Source organism: Elephantulus edwardii, unplaced genomic scaffold, assembly GCF_000299155.1.
Source record: "Elephantulus edwardii isolate Elephantulus edwardi_28Jun2011 unplaced genomic scaffold, EleEdw1.0 scaffold00017, whole genome shotgun sequence".
Lineage (NCBI taxonomy): Eukaryota > Metazoa > Chordata > Mammalia > Macroscelidea > Macroscelididae > Elephantulus > Elephantulus edwardii.
Window position 1 is genome coordinate 12,313,564 of NW_006399767.1, and position 20,479 is coordinate 12,334,042.

General features: G+C 37.9%; 1 protein-coding gene across 1 annotated transcript in view; it reads right to left on the minus strand.

The window, feature by feature from the left end:
- Positions 1-6,153: 6,153 nt before the first annotated feature.
- Positions 6,154-20,479, minus strand: part of CDC5L (cell division cycle 5-like) — a 61,141-nt gene continuing 46,815 nt past the window's right edge. Inside the window, exons 14-16 of the mRNA XM_006882132.1 lie at positions 20,385-20,474; positions 7,156-7,368; positions 6,154-6,258 (exon numbers count right to left, since the gene is read on the minus strand). Coding sequence (XP_006882194.1) covers positions 6,154-6,258; positions 7,156-7,368; positions 20,385-20,474 — 408 coding nt within the window. The remainder of the gene's footprint in view (positions 6,259-7,155; positions 7,369-20,384; positions 20,475-20,479) is intronic.

Sequence of the window (20,479 nt, forward strand, 5' to 3'; positions counted from 1 at the left end):
GTTACTAGTTAATTTATTTTTCACTTTAAGGTTTCACCTTTCAAATCAATCTTGTAGTTTCTTTCTCCTGACTGAATTCTGAACCCTAAATAATAGACCATAATCATTTTCAAAGTAATATTGGAGTCCTACATTACTAAGTCTAAGAAATTATAATAATGAAGGACAAAGCATAAGACACGGTCACAGAAGATGAGTTGGCAATGACTATTAAAACAAGTGGACTTAATTACCCAATTAAAAATGCAAAGACCAAAGACCCTTCAAATAAGTAAAAAACCCAGTAAGATAGGCTCTTTGTGAGGCACAACTAAAAATGATATGTAAAACCGAAAAGGAAAAAAAAAGGATAGAGGACAATTTATTAAATATAAACCAAAATAAGGAGAAATTCTAAAACAAAAGAAAGTAAAATCTAAGGCAAAAAAAAGCATACGCAAAACTAAATAATACCTTTAGATTAATAAATCAACAGCATTTGTATACTAAATAACATTATTAAAAAATACAAAAGCTCTAGGTAAACAAGCCAAAACTGAGTGAAATAACTTATTCCAAAATAACAGTGTCATTTATAGTGAATGGTAACATGTTTGTGGGTGTCCTGTACTCTTACCAGAACCCACTCACAGCTGATGCTCCAGCAAGTTTCCAGATGCAGTTAATCACATGGAGGGCATTGCCCATCTTTCTCCTGTGGAGCAGCTGGTAGATTCAAACCATATGTCTTTGGATTCGTCATACAGCTCCTTACCTTTAGGCCACCAGAGCTTGTAACCCCAAAAAAGAAAACAGAATTTGAAGAATTGATTGATTCACATTTGTCTCTATCTCAAACTGAACATTCTTTTCAACTTCATAAGAAACATCCACACACTTTTAAAAAGTGGTTAAATGGTAAGTGGGTCCAAAACTTCAATACAAAAAAGCAAATGTTACATAAGACATGCCTTTTCACAAGATATAAACTCTACCAAAAAAAAATCAGCCACACATAATTTTCTCAATAGTAATTACTGATCCAAAAATGTTAATTACAATGTAAACTACTTAAGTTGTTGTTGTTATTACCGTCAAGTCGCTTGCGACTCATAGCTAGATGTGAACATCTTAAACTTAGAGGCAACTTCTAAATGGACTCACACCAAAAGTTTTAAGTGGAAAGTCTAAGAAGAATAACAATATACATTTAAAGACAGAAAATCATAATAATAAATAAATCCAAACACTAGGGATTTTCTAAAGGAGAAAAATACTCTCAGCAACTCTAGTCAAGGAATGTTAGAACTAAGAAAAATAAGAAATGGTAAATTTAATAGAAAGGAGATTAATTCCTTTTAGAATTCTCTAATAGCTGTTTAAATTTCAACAAAATGAAAGTTTTCTAGAAAATTTGCATATAGATAAACATGTTAATATTAGAACATCTTAAATTTTCATTTCACTTAGAAGTTAAAAATTTAACTCGAAAGTTAAAAAAACTATTTTTAAATACTAAATTTTAAAATACCTAACATTCCAAAACTCACAGAAGAAACTGGCAAATTTTTTATTATTAATTTCAATGAAAATTTACAGAGACTCTGGATTTCCATTCATTCATTGTTGCACTTTTATCCCCTCCCAACCCTCCCCCCTAGTACACTAGCCTCTTGGAAAAGTAAAAGAAAAATTCTTTCATTGTTTTACAAACCTTCCCCCAGGTCCACTCCACTATGCAGCCTTCACTCTGGACTCCCGTTATGACTAAAATACCTAATCACATGTCCCTTTTAAACAGTTTTCTCCCTCATCTGTTTCAACGCAGTATACATTATTAAGCCCATCTTTCTCAGTCACTCCCCAACCCCAAGGTCAGTCCTGCTTTACAACAGTGGATTTTAAAGGATTTTAAAATCCTTTAAAACAGGATTTGTCCTTTTGTGACTGAGATACTTCACTCAGCATAATGTCCTCTAGGGTCACCCATTTTGTGTATTTCATGAGTTCCTTGTTTTTCAATGCAGCATAGTATTCCATTGTGTGAATATACCAGAGCTTCTCTATCCATTCGTTTGTTGATGGGCACTTAGGTTGTTTCCGACTCCTTGCTATTGTGAACAAAGCTGCAATAAACATGGGTGTGCACATATCTGCTTGGATGTCAGTTATGGTCTCTTTGGGGTATATTCCCAGTAGTGGAATTGCTGGGTCAAATGGTATCTCTATATGCAACTTTTTGAGAAACTGGCAATTTTTATCAAAAAATTATTCTCCAAAAGGGCTCCAATTCAAAAATTTGACATTCCTTCAACTTTCAAGGCACTTTTATGTTATCATTACTTAACACAGGAAAACACAAACAAAAAACCCACAACCCAACCCATTTAGTTAAATCCCAATGTCAAAATGTGTACAGCAGTGGCCCAAAATATTTCACTCCTGTAAACAGGCAAAATTTTTCTCATTGCTGCGCACCCCAAAGCGGCAGCTCCAGCTGCACCTGCAGGGGGCTCCTGAGGCCATGCAGCACAGAGCAGCCTGCCCACCTTTCTCTGGAGCCACCTTTAGATTAGCACCGTGGTTCCCTGTAGCTATGCCACCAGAGCGTCCTCCAAAGAAAGATGAGGCTCATCAAGATTTATAGCCTTGAAAATCGATACAGAGAACCAGTATCAATGGTAATGGGGGGTTTTGGAGGGATTTTGTCAGGTATGTCTATTATAAATAGTCAACAAAACCACACTCAAGAAGGAGGACAGAAACAACACTGAACTTTATACTGCACTGACAAAGGATGGGTGAGCTCTGATGGCCTAGTGGGTAAGGAGACACAGTGTCAACTCAAAGGCCAGTGGTTCGCATCCATAAAGAGTTGTGTTGCTAACAGCCCATACTTTTCAAATGGTTTGAATGCACCAGTGACGGCAGGGGGAAATGATGGGCAATATCCTTCCAGGCAATATACAGCTTCTGAAAACTCACTGAAGGGTCAGCTGGGAGTGGATTCTGACTGGACAGCATGTCACATGCACACACAACACACACACCACCACCCCCAAACGTTGTCTGCTTCCCAGTTAAAATGACACAGCTCTGTCACAAAGCATCAGCTGTTTGCAGGACATTAAAACTGCCAGGTTTGAAATGAATTGATTATTCTTTTGTTTTTTTAAGCCTAGAAATATGCACATTACTCCAAATTTTGAGTACAAATTGAGTTTGTGTTAATAATCAGCTCCTTTAAATCTAGATACAATTCGTCTACATGAAATGCAACTGGTAGATTCAAACTACTAGAAGTGTGGCCTTTGAACTGGTCCTAACTCCCTAAGGATTATGCCTCCCTGCACAATTCAAAGACATTACTCTTTTCAAAGTCGTCCTTACTTACTGTTCACTTTCACAAACATGTTGTTGTTGTTGTTGATTGCCTTTGAGTCAAGCACAAGTCATAGTGACCCTATGAACAAAAGGCCTGAAAAGCTCCTCTATAACTATCGGTATTTATCAGTTTCTGGAGGCATGTTGTTTAGGAAGTGGATGCCATTCCTGCTTCCAAATCTGTCATAGTATGTGATTATAGTTATGTGCCATTAAGTCACCTGCGATGTATATAGTGAGCCTATGTACAGCAGCTCTGAACCCTTCCGTCCTGAGCCAGTCTCACTAATTTCGACACACCAACCGCATCGCCCCAGTCACTGTATCAATCTATCTCATCGGGGGTCTCCCTCTCCTGCGCTGTCTTGTCCACTCTTCCAAGCATGATGTCCTTCTCCAAGGACCGATCTTTCCTGGCCATGTGCCCAAAGTGAGACGGAGCTTCAAAATCCTAGCCTCCAAGGAGAGACTTGGTTTCACCCTCTCAAAGATAGACCTATTTGGTTTTTTGGCAGTATGTTCAAGACTCTTCTCCAGCACCACAACTCGAAAGCATCTGAGGCAAGTGAAAATGTCAGGTAAACCTTGGTCCTCAAAGTGAAATCCTTGCTCTTCGTCATTTTAAAGAGGCCCTTGGCAGATCTGCCCAATGTCATTTGGTTTCTTGACCACATTGTGGATCCAAGTAAAATAAAATCTTTTTAAGACTTTCAAATTTTTCTCTATTTATCAAGATGTTGCTTACAGGTTGTGATGATTTTGTTTTCTTAATATTGAAGATAATTAAGCTAGAGGTTAGTGTCTCTGGCTTTTGTCAAATGTTCATTTTGTTTGTATGTTTGACACTAGCAAGGTTGTGTCATCTGCATATTGCTGGTTGTTAAGCAGTCTTCCTCCAAACTTGATGCCATGGTTTGTTGTTTTTTCTCTCAGCATACAAACTGAATTAAGTATGTTGAAAAAGATACATCGCCATACAGCTTTCCTGATTTTATCTTACACAGCATCCCCTTTTTCTGGTCAATTGACTGGTTCATGGACTGTGGACAGCTTCCACATGAGCACAAGGTTCTTCATTCAATTCTTCAAAATGTTAGCCAGAGTCCAAGGTTATCTTAAACGCTGCCTCCTCAGAGTTCAATTGCTCAATCTAAGGTTTCTACCCAGGTACTCTCTCACATCAACCTACCTTCATTTCCTCTACAGAATCTAAAATCCCAATATGGTCCTTTTCCCTTTTATGTATGTTAGTGTCTCCCCTCTCAGCCCCACCACAGTCTACCTCAACATCATCTCCATGAGGGCAAGAATTTCATGTGTCTTAACTGCCCATCTCCAATTCCTCAGTGTGTACCCGGCACATCAGACTCATTTAATACACATTTGCATTTTGTCTGTCATTCCCACAGGCCAGAACTATGGCGGCTTTACTTCCTAGTCAATCTCTAGGACTCAGGCACTGGGTATATAGTCACTAAATGAATCCTTTCTTGTTTTCCTTTCAGGCCCTAGCATTCTAAGACTGAACAAATGCTTCCGGTGAGCCCTATACATTGCCGGCTTGTATGAAATCTCCTAAATCATTTCCTATCAACTGTATACTTTTATCCATTCCCCAAATCATACACTTGGATGACTGACTTAAATGAAATGCAGAGCTTTAATAAAGTTTGATGACTCTTAAAATTTACCTATAAAAACAAAACCACTACCGCAAAAATAGCAAGTTGAGAAATATTAAACTTTTTGAGTCCTAATCTATAAACTAAGTAGCCAGATAGGGAAGAGATGCTACCTAATAGGATCCAAGTACCCTCACTTCTTGGAAGTGCACCTTACGCCATTTTCATTTTATCTGGTTTTGCTCTGGGAGGGAGCAGTGTAAGGGGATCGAACATTCAGCATGTATAAGAGGTTAAGGAGACGACACGCACCCTCAACAACAAGGGCGGTGTCACCAGCCTCCTCAGTAGGAATTACACTCAGTATCTCAGTTTAAAGCCACCCATAACTTTGAACTTTGCCAATGAACAACTGTGTTGTTTTAGAGTTTTTATGCTATTTTGTAAGCTATCTTTTGGGTTTGAGAACACTCAACTATTTTTTCCACATAATCAACCATTTGTTTGCTTTAGACCATTTAAATTTATAAAAGGTTCCATAGGAACATTCTCCTTTCATATAGCACAAGAAGCCTAGGCTGGGGTTGTGGGGTGGTAGAATTGAGATATTAAAAAGATAATCTTGTCAATGTATGTATACAGATATCACCAGGCTATATGCTCAAATGGTTAAAAAAAAGCCACAAAAGTATTGCCTCTCAACGATGTAAGTTGATCACTGTATTGATTTCCCTAGGGTTACTCATTAAATATGACACACAGCATGTATTAGCTGGCTTATGAGCACTGTAAGTATCCGATTACCTGAAACAACAAAAGGCTACATTCTCAATTTTTCATGTTTTGGTTTTATTCATGAGATTACTCACAGGCAACAGTTTAAAACTGGGCTTTTTTTTTTTTTTTAATGAAAAGCCAACATTTAAAAATTTTGCAAATATGACACTTCTTAGAACAATGTTCATCTTAATAATTTAAACCCTAAAATGTCCTGTGGAGTTAAGAGTCTTTATACACAGAATTTGTAAGATGGATATCATTTAAAATAAACAACAGGAAAACCACAGATTGTGGGCAAATTTGTCAATGAAGATAAACTTAAGTTTCAGCCTTCCAGAGCAGGAAAACCAGCAATTAATTCATCCTGTGACAAATTGTAAACTGTGCTTCAGAATTTTGACTTTAAATTCTCTTTCTCCAGCAGCAAATCAGCATATCTATTTTGAAGCTCCTTTTCTCTGTCTTGCTGTCGCTGAACATCTTCTTTTAGACACTTGAAGAGATAAAAATATAAATATTAAATGATCATTTCATAGGTAAATTTAATAAAAAAATTAAAAACACATTATGGCATTTTACTATCTGGCAAACAATTAACTGGGTCATGACCCTTTAAGAGGTAAATCTTTCGCAAAGAGAAATAAAATACTGCTATAAAACCAGTACTACGGCCATACTTTGAGCACAGCATTAAGACTACTCTCTTGTATCCACCAGATGCTCTGCTGGAGAAGATGGGACAATCTCCTCCTGTACCAGTCAGATCCGATTTGACAATACACACACACATACACAAATAACAATTTAAAAAAACATTTAAGATAGTAATATCTATCTTGTAAAAATCTCTGCTGCTATCTCAAATAAATAAGTCCTCATTGTTATCAATACCCACAAATGCATTTCAAATCATCCCTGACCGCCCTGTGTTTGGGCAAAAGCTATCACAGAGTACATCTGTGTCACGCACACTTGAGGTTAAGTCTGAATACATTCGTCCCAGACTCGCTGAAGGAATCTGATTCTCTAGAATAACTAGCTCTCTGTTTCCAGTATCCTATGTTATAAAGCAAAAAGAGTTATTTTAATTTACCTCAGAAAGTAGCAACAATGGGATGCAATTAAATTTCAGGGGGATAAACCACAAGAATTTGTTTTACATCTATATATGAAACGAGAAAAGGAATAATCTTTATAGCTTCATATCCACATATGCTCAGGCAATTCTAGACTGGGAAGTAAAAAAATTCCTAAAGCTTATACTGAAAAAATCCTAATCATATCAACTTCAGATATAGCTTTGTGGCATGGGGGGGGGGGAGGATAAAAGGACTGATATTTACAACATTCATTCTAAGCAATGCTGTAAAACAATAAAACGTAATGTTACCTCCAACCTCCGGGGAATAGCAGAATCTTCATGTTTTTTCAATTCTTCAAAAGTGCGTAGCTCCAGGTAAGCCTGCTCGATTTGGTCCCATAAGTCATTCCACTGTTTCATGAGCCCCATAGCACGAGACTGATAACCTCCAAGCAAAATTTTCATCTTCTTTTCCATTTTTGCTGCTCTCTTGGCTTCTGTGGTCATGTGGCCTCTGTTTATCTGGGGTTTGGGGAAAGGCACATCAACACATATGAGAAAGGCAGGCTACATGATAGGGTTAAAAAAAAAGATGAACCACTGGGTCATCTCTATTCTGCAAGACTAACATACACTATAGATCTTTGTACCTCAACACACATAGCACAAAATTAGGCTTAAGAGTTTTTGTCCTCTGTTATAAAACAGGATTGACATCAGGGTTGGGGGGACACTGAGAAAGATGGGATAAATAATGTATACTGTATGGAAACAGATTAGGGAGAAAACTGTTTAAAAAGGATATGTGATTAGGTCTTTTTGTCATGACGGGAGTCCAGAACGAAGGCCGCATAGTGGAGTGGACTTGGGGTGAGGGATTGTAAAACAATGAAATAATTTTTCTTTCTCTTTTCAAAGAGAAGAGTATACTGGGGGGCGGGGGGAGGGCAGGGAGAAAAGTGCAACAACGAATGAATGGAAATCCAGTCTCCATAAATTTTCATTAAAATTAATTAAAAAAAAAAACAGGAAAAAAAAGTTTTGTCCTGCATCCTGCATCTACAGAGTTTTATACTCTACTCATTTCCATCAAGTCAGAACCAGCCCACAGCTGACACTCCAGGCCATTTTCAGAGGTTGTAAATCACACAGAAGGAGACTGCCCATCTTTCTCTTGGATTCTAGCCGCCAGAGATTCCAACTCCTACACACTAGTTCCAAAAACTATCTTTATAACTTTACCCATGATTCAATCCCAAGAAGGTTTGATTTCGAAGTACAGGAATAATTTCTCCTTATATTCTGAAAATGGTTTCCACTACTATTCATACAATCCTTTCTCAACTAGAATTCAAAAATTTACTTTTGCCATATAAATCTAGTACATTAAGTAATATTCCATCTACTTAACATGTCAAAGTTCTGAATAAGCTAGAATTCCTTTAAAACTATTAAAATTGATGGATTCTTTTAATTACTAGGAAGCTGCACTGCAGTCCCAAAGGCACATGGTTCAAATCCACCAGTTGCTCCACGGAAGACAGCTGGGCAATCTTTTGTGTGATTTACTGCCTCTGAAAACCCACTGGAAGTTCAAAAGTTCCGACTCAAAAGCAGACAACAATAGCAATTATCTTAAATGAAAAGCATTATAAGTGATTATTAATTTTAAAAGCATTCAGGATGGAAAAACTCTGTTTTACTCCAACATTACAAAAGATGACATCAACCAAGCTTAGTCTTCATTCCTAGTAAGTGAGTGAATCACCAAATCCACAGGTTCCATCAACCTCCTTGTACTACAGTACAATACAACACACTGGACACTCACGATCACATGTGGACTAAAAAACACAATCCAAAAACCTAAACAACATACAATTTAAGCCTATAGTGCTTTCTCAAAATTGGTCACATAAACTATCATTTTTACTGGTTAAGAAAATTCAATTAACTATACTATTGTTGTTATTATGTGTCATCGAGTCGCTTGAGACTCATAGCGACCCTATGTACAAGAGGCCTAAACACCGTTTTATCCTGTGCCAACCTCGCCGTCTCAAACACACTCATTCCCACCACCCCAATCACAGATATGATCCATCTCATTGAGGGTCTTCCTCTCCTGCACTGTCCTTCCATTCTCCCAAACATGATGTCCCTCTTCAAAGACCAGTCCTTCCTTGCAACATGCCAAAGTACATCAGACGAAGCTTCAGAATCCTTGACCCCAAGGAGCCTTCTGGCTTCACCCTCTCTAGGACAAACCTGTTTGTTCTTCTAGCAGTCCATGGTATATTCAACACTCCTCCAGCACCACAGCTCAAAGGCATCAATTCTCTTCCTATCATCCCTATTCACTGTCTAACTCTCCGATGCTTGGCACGTAATTGTGAAGACTACAGTCTAGATCAGGCACACCTTAGTCTCCAGCCTGATGTCGCTGCTCTTCAGTACTCTTGAGAGGTCGCTGACTTTCCCAATGCAATTCATCTCCTGATTTCCTGGCTGCTGTTACCAAGAGTGTTAACTATGGAACCAAGTAAACTATACTTTATGTATATTCAATTTCCAATTTGGTGAAAACCCTATACAGAATACCCATGCTCAGAGAGTACTACATTAGTAATCAAGGCATATTTCATCTTACTGAGGGAGCCCTGACAGCACAGTCTGCAGGGAGCTGCACTGTTAACCCAGAGGCAGCAACTCTGGTTGTTCAAATCCACCAGTGGCTCCAAAGGATGAAGACGAGCAGTCTTCAGCCTTGGACACCCACTACAGGGTCAGCCATGAGTTGGTTCTGACCTGATAGCAATGATTTGAGTTTTTTATCTTGGAAGGATATTCTGGTGGTCTTGTTCACACAGAGCTGCGCTGTCAACCTAAAGGCTACATCTCTCTGAGAGTTCAAATTCATCAATGGCTCAGAGCGAGAAAGATGAGCCAGCTCCTCTCATGTCATTTTCAGCCTTGGAAACCTGTGTGGAGGGTCAGCTATAAGTCAGCTCAGACTTGCTAGCAATGAGTCCATCTGGCAATGACCTCATTTCAAACATACAGTTCAGTTGTTTACTATTCCTAAATCACTAGGGACTTTTTAAACATCAAAGGTGCTAGTTTTCCACTTAATGCCAACAATCTTACTTAATTTAACTCAAGCTTTTTTTTTTTTTAAAGTCTCTTGGCTCAAATAGCGTGCTAAGTTTCCAAGGAAAGAGGGAAATAAAATTACAGGCAAAAAATATTTTAAGTACAGGAAAAAACTAATTTAGTAAAGTAACTATATAAAGTTAGCCTTTACAAATACAACAAAGAAACTGATAACAGTTTTTAATATAAATTTTTATCTTCTCTGTGACATCTATAAAACTATGGAGGAAGACATTGATATGTTTTGCAAAATCTTCAACCTATGAGGTAGTCCAATATATTTTCAAAACTCTGTATATAATTAATATACTTTAGGAGGAAAACACCAATCTATAAATTCTGATCTTTTCCTAGTCAACAATTCTCAAACACAAATGTACATGCACATATGGGGCAAAGTACTTTACATCAGGCCCAATTCCCCTCTCATGTACACACAGTAGCAACACTGCTTAAAAGACAGGAAACAGGAAAATTTAGGCTCTCAACCAAATAAATGTTTCTAAGAGCTTTAAAAGACAAAAAAGGACAGCCACTACTCACTTATCAATATGGTTAGGTTCCAGGACAATCGGTATTAGGAGAAAATAAAAGGTGATCATATCAGATCACAATGAAGGATGAGGACACATAACTGGAAGGTAAACCAGTGAGCCTACCCAAGCTGACATATAAACTTAACCATCATTATTTTTGCAAAGCACTTCAGTGTTTACTGAAACAGTGAAATAAACACTTCAGAGCTTACTGAACCGCATCAGTGTTACTTCAAAACAGAAGATGAATGAGAATGTATCTACACACAAAGGTCAAGAGAAGCCAAGCAACTATCATGCATTCTCTATGTCTGTCAAAAAACTCACTGCTTGACGAGGGAGAGAACCGGTTAAATGAGATATATGATAGGGTATTATGGTTATCACAAGAGTCCAGAATGAAGGTTGCCTAGTTGAGTGTACTTGGAGTGGGGGGCGGGTGGTGTTGGTGGTGGACTGTATACCAATGAAAGAATTTTTCTTTTACTTTTCAAAGAGAAGAGCAAACTTGGGGGGGAGGGGTGGGCAGGGAGAAAAGTACAACAATGAATGAATGAAAATCCAAAATCTCTATAAATGTTCATTAAAATTAATAAAAACTAAAATTAAAAAAAAAAAATCACTGCTTGAGTTGCACCCACGCACAGCTGGTTTTCTGAGACTGTAAATCCTACAGGAGGAGATTATCCATGTGTATTCATTACGGCCTTCAATATGGATTGAGACTCTATGTCAAGAAGACAAAGATTGTCACCACTGGACCAACTGGTAGCATCAGGATAGATGGTGAAGAGACTAAGATTGTTCACAGCTTTAGTCTGCTTGGCTCCACAATCAACAAACACTCTTGGCACCATCAGCCACGAAATTAAAAGACATATTGCGATTGGGAAAGTCTGCTGTTAGGAACCTCTCTAAAGTACGCAAGAGCAACGGTGTGTCTCTGGAGACTAAGGTGTGTCTGCTACAGGCCAAGGTCTTTGCAATCACTTGTTATGCATCAGAGAGCTGGACAATGACAAGGGAGGCTAGAAGGAGAATTGATGCTTTTGAGCTTTGGTGTTGGAGAAGAGTGCTGAGGGTGCCATGGACTGCTAAGAAAACAAACAGATTCATCCTGGAGAGGGTTAAACAGGGCTGCTCCTTGGAGGCAAGGATTCTGAGTCTTCGTCTGACATCCTTTGGTCATGTTGTAAGAAAGGACCAGTCCTTGGAGAAGGACAACATGCTTGGGAGGGTGGAGGGCAGGCGCAGGAGGGGAAGGCCCTCTGGGAGATGGATTGATGCGGTGACTGGGGCAATCGGGATGAGTGTGTCAGAGACAGTGAGATTGACACAGGACAGAGGAGAGTTTAGAGCTGTTGTACATAGGGTCGCTATGAGTTGCAAGCGACTCGACGGCACATAACAACAACAATATTCATTACAGGAGCTGGTGAGTTCAAACTGCTAAGGCAGCAGTTAGCAGTGCAACCCTAAGGATTGTGCCATCAGAGTTTCCCATTATGTCTGTAATTCTCTAAGATGCCTAAAATTTGCTTCAATGTAATTGGGACAAAAGAAGGAATGGCAGATTAAACAAGAATGGCTAGAATTTAATGGTTGTTATAGATGATACATGAGACTTTATGAAAATTCCCAGAATAAAAGATGTTTTTTTAAAAAAGCTAATTCAATATATACTCTAAAGGCAAATTAACTTAATACCGTATACTGAAATCATTAAACATCAACATAAGAAACACTAAAAGTTATAAAATATTGTCAAATATTTATATTTGTATATTCAATACATCAAAATGCATAACATGGCATAAAATCTACAATTATGTAAAATTAATAGCAACCAAAATCTAACTCTAAGTCCTAACTCAATAAAATAATATCCCTCCTAAAAGATTTACCCATGTCTCAAATTTCAAACATTCATCAAAATTTATAAATATCAGCCACTTTGTTTTCAAGGTGTAGATATTTCTTCACACCACACAGTATCAAAACTAAGTTTAATTCCATTTTTAAGTAACTCATTCTAAGGATGACACAGATCTAAAGAGACAATTCTATTTGTGAGATTTTCACATTCTCAAATGTGAAAGTTCTCATTTACTGAAACTTGCTATTGTTGAGCGCCATCAAGTTGTAACCAACACATAGTAGAACCTCCAGTGGGTTTTCAGCGGCAACAAATCATGTGAGAGGAAACTGTCCACCTTTCTCCCCCTGAGCAGCTGGTAAATCAAACCCTGAGTTTCTGGGTTGGCTCCGCAACTCCCACCTGCTCCCAAAATTGCTATTAGGCAAGCACAGAAGTTTCTCACGAGACAGGAACTACATCGCTGGTTGCTATCTAGTTGATTCTGACTCATAAGAGCCCCTATGTGCAGACTGTATCCCACAGGAATTTTAAAAAAAAAATCCTATTCCATAGGCCCTTTCAAAAGCAGATCACCAGACCTGTCTTCCTAGACACCTACAGGTGGTTCTGAACTGCCAGCCTCTCAATTGTGGTTGCTGTTGTGTGTCACTGAGTCAGAAATGAACCACAGCTGATCCTCTGGTGGGTTTCTGGAGGCGCAGGAGGAGACTGTCTAGCCTTCTCTTGCAGAGCATATAGGGGATTTGAACTGCCTGCCTTTGGGATTGCGGTGTAGGTTCCTACCACGAGGTTTTCAGAGCCCCCTACCTTTCAATTAATGGTACAGTATTTAACCATCTGCACCGTTAAAAGGCTCACAGAAACTACTGTCCACCCAAATTTTACAGGGAGGGAAATCTGACAGGTTGAAGCCCACATCCAGTAAGGGATAAAGCTACACAGTTCTGACCTACTTCAAAGTCCTACTTGTCTACTATATGTATGAGAATAATCTAGAACAAGGGGTGCATCGCAGGGTGGGCTGGAGGAGATGGAGGGAAGTGGAGAGAAAATATGCAACAATGAATAAATAATAGAGAAAAAAACCCAATAATGTCCTATCTACTGTTAATAAACTAAATGTGTTCCCACCGCAACTCCTAGAAGGGCAAATATAACTAAGAAATTCAAGCTTTATGCCACCAAGAAACACCAACTTAAGAAACAAATCACTGTGGGCCTTAACTAATGATTCTCTGTCAGTTTTCCCTGATGAAGACATTGAGCTGAATGCTTCCATTTAAGAGAATGTGCTCAACACTTAAGGAACGTTGCTATTTTTCCCCAGTTTGTATGTAAAAATTTCTAATTTCTTAATAATCTATAAAACTACAGGAAAATGAATGCCTCTTGAAAATATCTTAAGGGGAAAAACAGGTGACATTTAATAATTTTTAAGAAGTATGGTGAAATATAATTAATGTCAAAATTTCATCAAGACTAATCTGTCATAGATTTTAAATTAGTGGTCGTTTCTTTCTTTTTTTTTTTTTTTAAAAAAAGGCATCTACAATATCAGACTAGTAAAGTTTAAAAGCAGTACATGATGAGCCAAATCTAGTATTAAACATTTTCCTATCTTTATCTTCATATGAAGGAAAAAAACAAACTTTAAGTACACAGATCCCAAAATGTTAAAAGTGATTATGTCTGGAAGGTAAGCTTATGTGTTACTTATTTTCTTCTTTGTATTTCTTTTTTCTTTTAAATTTCCTACAAAGCATAGGTATTATTTTTAGAAAAATGCCTACACATGTTATTTCTTAAATGCATAGAAGAGAAACTGTCTAAAAAAGACTGGCCAGAGACCAATGGAAAACTGATGGTCCCCAGGAGATGAATCAGTGGAACCATAAGTGTTTCCTCGGGTCATTACAAAAGGGGGCTGTATGGGACTTATAAAAGTGTAATTGTTACTTTTAAGCTCACTAAGTTTGTTAAGGTTACTAAGCTTAAGTAATTCCAAAATAAACACATTATCCTTGGGTCTCCAATACTGTCTTCAGTTAAGTCTGTTACAGTGAGGTTCAGAACATTAAGAGCATCCTTCACTCAAACCCTTTGCTTAGGGGCCAAAATATAACCTTATACCACTGGAAAAATGAGCTGAAGGGTACTTTAAATACACAGTTAATGGCAGCTCCACATCGTAGTCTACATTCAGCAATATGATCCTATAATGGTAAAGATGTGGTTCAATCATCAAAATGTTTGCAAGCAAGCAACAAGAGTCCATGAATGACTCCCCTTTAATCTTTATATTGCTCACTAGCATTAAATTTAATTACTGAACCTTCTCCATACTGATGAGGTTCAGGTCCAAGGAACTGATTATTGTCACTACTTATCAGCGTTACCATCAGTTTGCATCCCTGATGAGCAAGCTAAGTAGTAACATAAATATTAGCCTAATTTTATAAAAGCAAAGAAAACGATCGCCAAGAAATTTGTAGTGACTTCTCAGTAGTCACAAACAGAATGCCTAGTTCCTAATGCATTAATCTTAGAAGAACTCTTAACAAATCTCACACATACTTACACAACCAAAAATCCTTTCCAGAGCACTAATGTACTTTAATAAAGCCATGCCAAGAGCACTTTACATGTGCGTAAGTTAGGAATGAAACAGATGAACTGCATGAAACAAACAACTCAACATAGAACCTAACAAAATCCCTCTGGCTCAGCTCATGGTGTCCTGCAAGAGACCACTAAGAAACCTACCAAGATCAGTTAAGTCTCCAGGATTAAGAATGTCTGACTTACTTGCCCTTTAATATTATGTAAATATGCCCTCACTTTGAACTCACAACCGCTTCATCACAATCATCTTTACCTGCTGCATGTGTAGCTTTTAAATTATGGGTTTTAGCCTTTTCTTGCACTAAAGCAAGGCTAAATAGGAACCATATGCACTTGTCCCAATCTAACCTCAAATCTGACTTAGAGGTACACTTAACGGATCTTGATCATAATCTGGAGCGTGCCAGTATTGCCTTTAGTGGTCACATCCGAGAATAAAAGTTAAAAATTTATACAGTATTCCAAAATACTGTGCACGCCTCTCCTTAACTCACACCACCTACTTAACACTTAACGTACACATACACAAGAGACCATATATGCCTTTCAACTGTGGTGGTAGTGGCAACAAAGAACACTGAATATACCATGAACTGCTGAAAGAACAAACAAATCTGCTTTGGAGAAAGTGCAACCAGGGCACTCTTCAGAGGCAAGAAATTTCATCTCACATACTGAGGGAATCTTGTCAGAAGGGGACCAGTCACTGGAAAGACATCATCCTGGGTTAAGGTAGGGTCAGAGAAAGAGGAAGACCCTCAGAGAGATGGACTGACACAGTGACGCCAGCAACCGGCTTAAGCACAGTGGAGATTACAAGGATGGTTCAGGATAGCTCAAGTTTCAGATCTGTTGTTCACAGGCTATGAGTCTTGGTCAGCTCAAGAGCACCTAACAGTAACAAAACTAACCTCTTCACTGGACTGCCAAATGCTGCTTATCCTAAACTTTCACTTTTTAGCCCCTGAAACTCATGGAACATAGCAAGTACTACACTGTCTCCATCTAGGGTTTAAAGTGTACTTCCATCTGGTGGGGCCTATATAACTGTGTGAATCTGAAGAAACTGACTTCACTCCCTTAACTCTAGCATCAGAGACCCTTTGGGACATATGAGTCCCACTAACTATCTAAAGCTACGCTCCCTAAATTGTTTTCTTCCTATTTTATTAAAATATTTTCTATTACTCAAAAACACATTTCAACAAAAATTCAAAGCAGAAAATAGTTTAGTCTTAGAAAAAAGTGTTAAAGGCAGTTTTTCCCCCCCCTGCATAAAAATAATTGACTTTATAATGAAAATCACTGGGAAAATGGGATGTGTTGTACAGCCAATTTTGCTGAAATATAACCATTACATAAAGTCAGACGTCCTCATGGAGTTCAACAAATACACCAAGCAGGATTTTAAATGTGTTATCTGTGTTCTTTTATATTTTATTTCCAAGAAGTCAGTGTTACATAATACTTCTTGACTAAGTTGACGGTGCCAGTAAAATACCAGGAGAAGTATTACTTCTGGACCTAGTTTCCATCTCTAAGGAAGGCTTTTCCATTTTTATAGCTAACATGACAAAATCTACTTTTCAGCCAAACTTCCTCAACACAGCAGTGTAGATACTATTTCAAATACTATTAAATTTAATGGCAGGGCTAAATTCAGACTTCTCATTTCACTTTTGCACCTACTGGAAATTATTTCACTCAAAATAATTATGTCTTCAGATGATTTCCTATTTCCACTTAAAGTGGAAACAAATTAGAACACTTCAAATTCTATTTGCACTTCCAAATACAGTAATGACTCATGTAACTAGCATCACCAAAAAATTAGGTTCTCCACATTAAGCTTTTCCCAGATAACTGAGTTCCATTATGAGCAGATAGCGCCTTCTTCACGGCTCTGTCCACAGGGCCTAGAGCAGTGTCTGACACATAGTAAATCCTAAGTAAAAGGAATGAGTAAATAAAGTACTAAAGCTTTATTAACTATTCAGTAAGGTGTTCTTTTCCCCCTAAAATTCATTCTAGTCATGCCTCCCTTAAAAAGAAAAGCACAGTACAATTAAGCCCGTCTTACTAATCTGGGGCATCGTTGTAAACAGCGGCCACCCTCCTTTCCCATCACACACCTGCCATCCCTCACAGAAGGGCTGACGACATACAGGGCTTTTTGGTACCACGATAAAATAGCTTCAGCATACTACATTTTCCTTTTCTGATTAATAGCTATCATTTCTGTGTTTGTTGCACTGTTTCACTCTACACAAAATGTCCGGCAAGGTTTTAAAGTCAACTCTGCCTCCAAACCAATATAAAATACATGGACTAGGTTACAACTTAGAAGTCATTTCCACTTACTGCTGCTCTCTGACTCTATTTTTATTCTATTTCATTATTTAACAGATTCCTTGCACCCCCGTCGCATTCTACAGGAATCTGAGATGGTTCTATTAGTTTTAAATTAGTATCTTAAGGATTTTCATAAAAGCTCTAAATTTCAAATATTAATATGGGGGAGGAGCAGATCATGAATTACGGCTCAAAAACTAGTTCCAATAAAAACCTCAGGGCATATTTTTTTAATCCGTTTAGGAGACACAACTACCATGACAAACCTGGATTTCATCTTACTTGATAGACTGTGATAGGGTCCTAATTTAGATTCACTGTTCCAGGGTTCATGGCAGCAAAAATCAAACACAATGACAGCCATGGTACAATGGGCCTGTACAGAGAGGCAGCTCTCTCTGAACCGAAAAGCGGAGGGGATAATTTCAGTATAGCATTTAGTTTATACAATATAACTAGAGTTCCTTCCCCACAACAAGCTTTGAATAATGTTTATAATTTAGCAATCAACTAAAATGATGAAAGAATTACCACAATTGCAATAAAATATTTATGTATTTCAAACCAGGAGAACTGTGCCTTCAAACACTAAAATAAGCGTCAGAGAAATCTAGCTCTGAATTAGGGATGGATAAAAGAAAACAGGGATTTGTTTGTTTGGGTCTTGGAGTTTCTTTTATTCTTTTTAAAGATTTAAATGACCTTTCATTTGAAGTAAGTGCAGTTTACTAAATTAAAGGCTATGATTAAGTATTTTTTAAAAGTAACTAGTTGAGCAACCACAGTGGTTAAGCACTCGGTTGTTAATGGAAAGGCTGACAGTTCAAACCCACCAGCCACTGCTGACTCGGAAAGGAGATAAAAGCAGTTTGCTTTTGGAAAGATTTATAACCCCAGAAACCTTGCTGGGCAGTTCTACTCTCTCCTGAGGGGTCACTGTGATTTGGAATCAACTCAACAGCATTAAGCTCAGTTTTGGTTTAGTTGGGTAAATGATAAAGTAAGCTAACCAAGAGTCAAAATAAGAAAAATTAGTTGGGACTGTTTTATGAATATTCTTCCAAAATCACCAATCTTTCAACAAAAATAGTTCAACGGAAGACTTCAGTTCCTGGTATTGAACTGAACAAAGAGAACCACATGTTTTTAATGGCTGCTCATAAATGACCCAAATAAATCTCCAGAAGAACAGCAGTGGTTCTTTCTCTATTTTTTTCCCCTTCAAAACTCACAAGACCAATTCAACATAGAAATAAAAATCACTGTACTTTATGGCACTACTCACTTTGTGACACATTTATTTGCTGCTATGAAAGTTAGTGCTCCAACAAAGTAAATGTGATTTAGAGGAAAACTTTTAAAAAAATTTTCAAACAGCACAAAATGTTCCGGCCATCTGAGGCCAAAAACATTTACCCACTTCAATTAAGACCTTCAAACTAAGTGAGAGAACTAAGTATTTATATATAAACATTATAAGGAAGCTTTCTCCAAATGGCTTTCCAATCAATTGTTATGCTGACCTGAGATCAGAATTACACTTCTAAGAACCATGTATATAAAAAAAACTAAGCCTATACACAGAAAATTAACTTATAATTTAACCACTGATGGACTACTCTACCTGCCTTTAGCTCTGAATTTAAAACAGAGCAACAGCACCCTCTGCTGGGAACAAGCAGAACAACTAAAACAGCCAACAACACTGGGTTGCTTGAACTGTGCCTACCCAAGACAACAACTTTACAAACAAGTTAAACCCTAAATAACAAAAGGTTAACAGTGCTAGCTAACAGATGTTTATACCTATGATCGTAAACATAAAATTAAGATTCAGATCACCTTCCAATTAAATGATCTTTTATCCTGCTCAATTCCCCAGTCCTACAAAAAAAGCCCCAGCCACCTCAAGTGAGTCTTTAATTTCTGATTTTAATAATAAATGAAATTCTTTTCAAGGCTGCTTTCTGTAAGGAGTAACTTGGAATCACTTAAGAGAGGAAACTGAGGCCACTAGTGCATATGGTTGCCTGAAGCTCCCTTTCTCCTTCCCATTCCATTCTGGCCTCAGAAACATCCTTAAAGATTGAAGACTACTGTTACAAATCCAAAAGGCAGCCTGATGGTCTGCGAGCCACAAGTGACAGGCCACTGGCAAAGTGCCTACACATGTCCTGGTATTCAAAACATTCAGATCGTATTAAAAACCACATGCCATGGAAGTGCAGTTAGCACATTTTATAGACAAGAAAACTCATGGAAGCTACTGCCTGGGTAACACAGCTCGTGTACTCTGTAACTTAAACTCACAGGACTCATGGAGGACAGAAAGGCATCTGATTTCCTTATATTTGATCTCTTGGCTATAGAGAGAAAATTCCTTCATACCACTGAGATTCTTCCTTTAGAGAAAATCAACTACTGATCGACATTACTCTGTGTGACTAACATTAACTTCTTGGCTCCTTGCTCCCAAATCTGAAAGTCAGACTGACCTGTGGCCAACATGACAGGCAGCCCTTTTAGTCATGAAGACTATCAATTCTGAAAAATCAGTAAAGGCAGCCAAAGTGGAACCAATCCATCAGTGTGGAGAATTGCAAAGACAATTAGGTCTATGTAAGGCCACTACTGTGAAAATAGGAGGATAATGGAGTAAAATATGTAAAATGTTAAAAAGGGAGTGGAGGGAAGGGGAGCAGATGAAAGAGAAGGGAAAATCATTGGGACAGCAGAGGTTAGTTGGTGGGGGGTTGAAGGAATGGGAAAGGTTCAACAGGGGCCTGAAGAAAGAGGGTGAGAATAGGCATAGAGTAATGGTAATTAATTATAGAAAACAATGTATATGAGTAATTATATAAAACACAAAGTACATGTACAAAACACGGTGTATATGAATGATTATATGGAAAGCAAGAAAAATATCTTCCCAAGGAAATGGGAAAATTTGTTTTTTAAAAAATACATTTAAATTAGAATCTTAAAAGGATACCAACCTCAAGCCTTTTTTCAAGTGACTCAATTCTGTCCTTTTTGCTAGCTAGGTTAGCTCGTGTGTAGCGACTCTGCCCAGGAAGATACAAAACCTGAC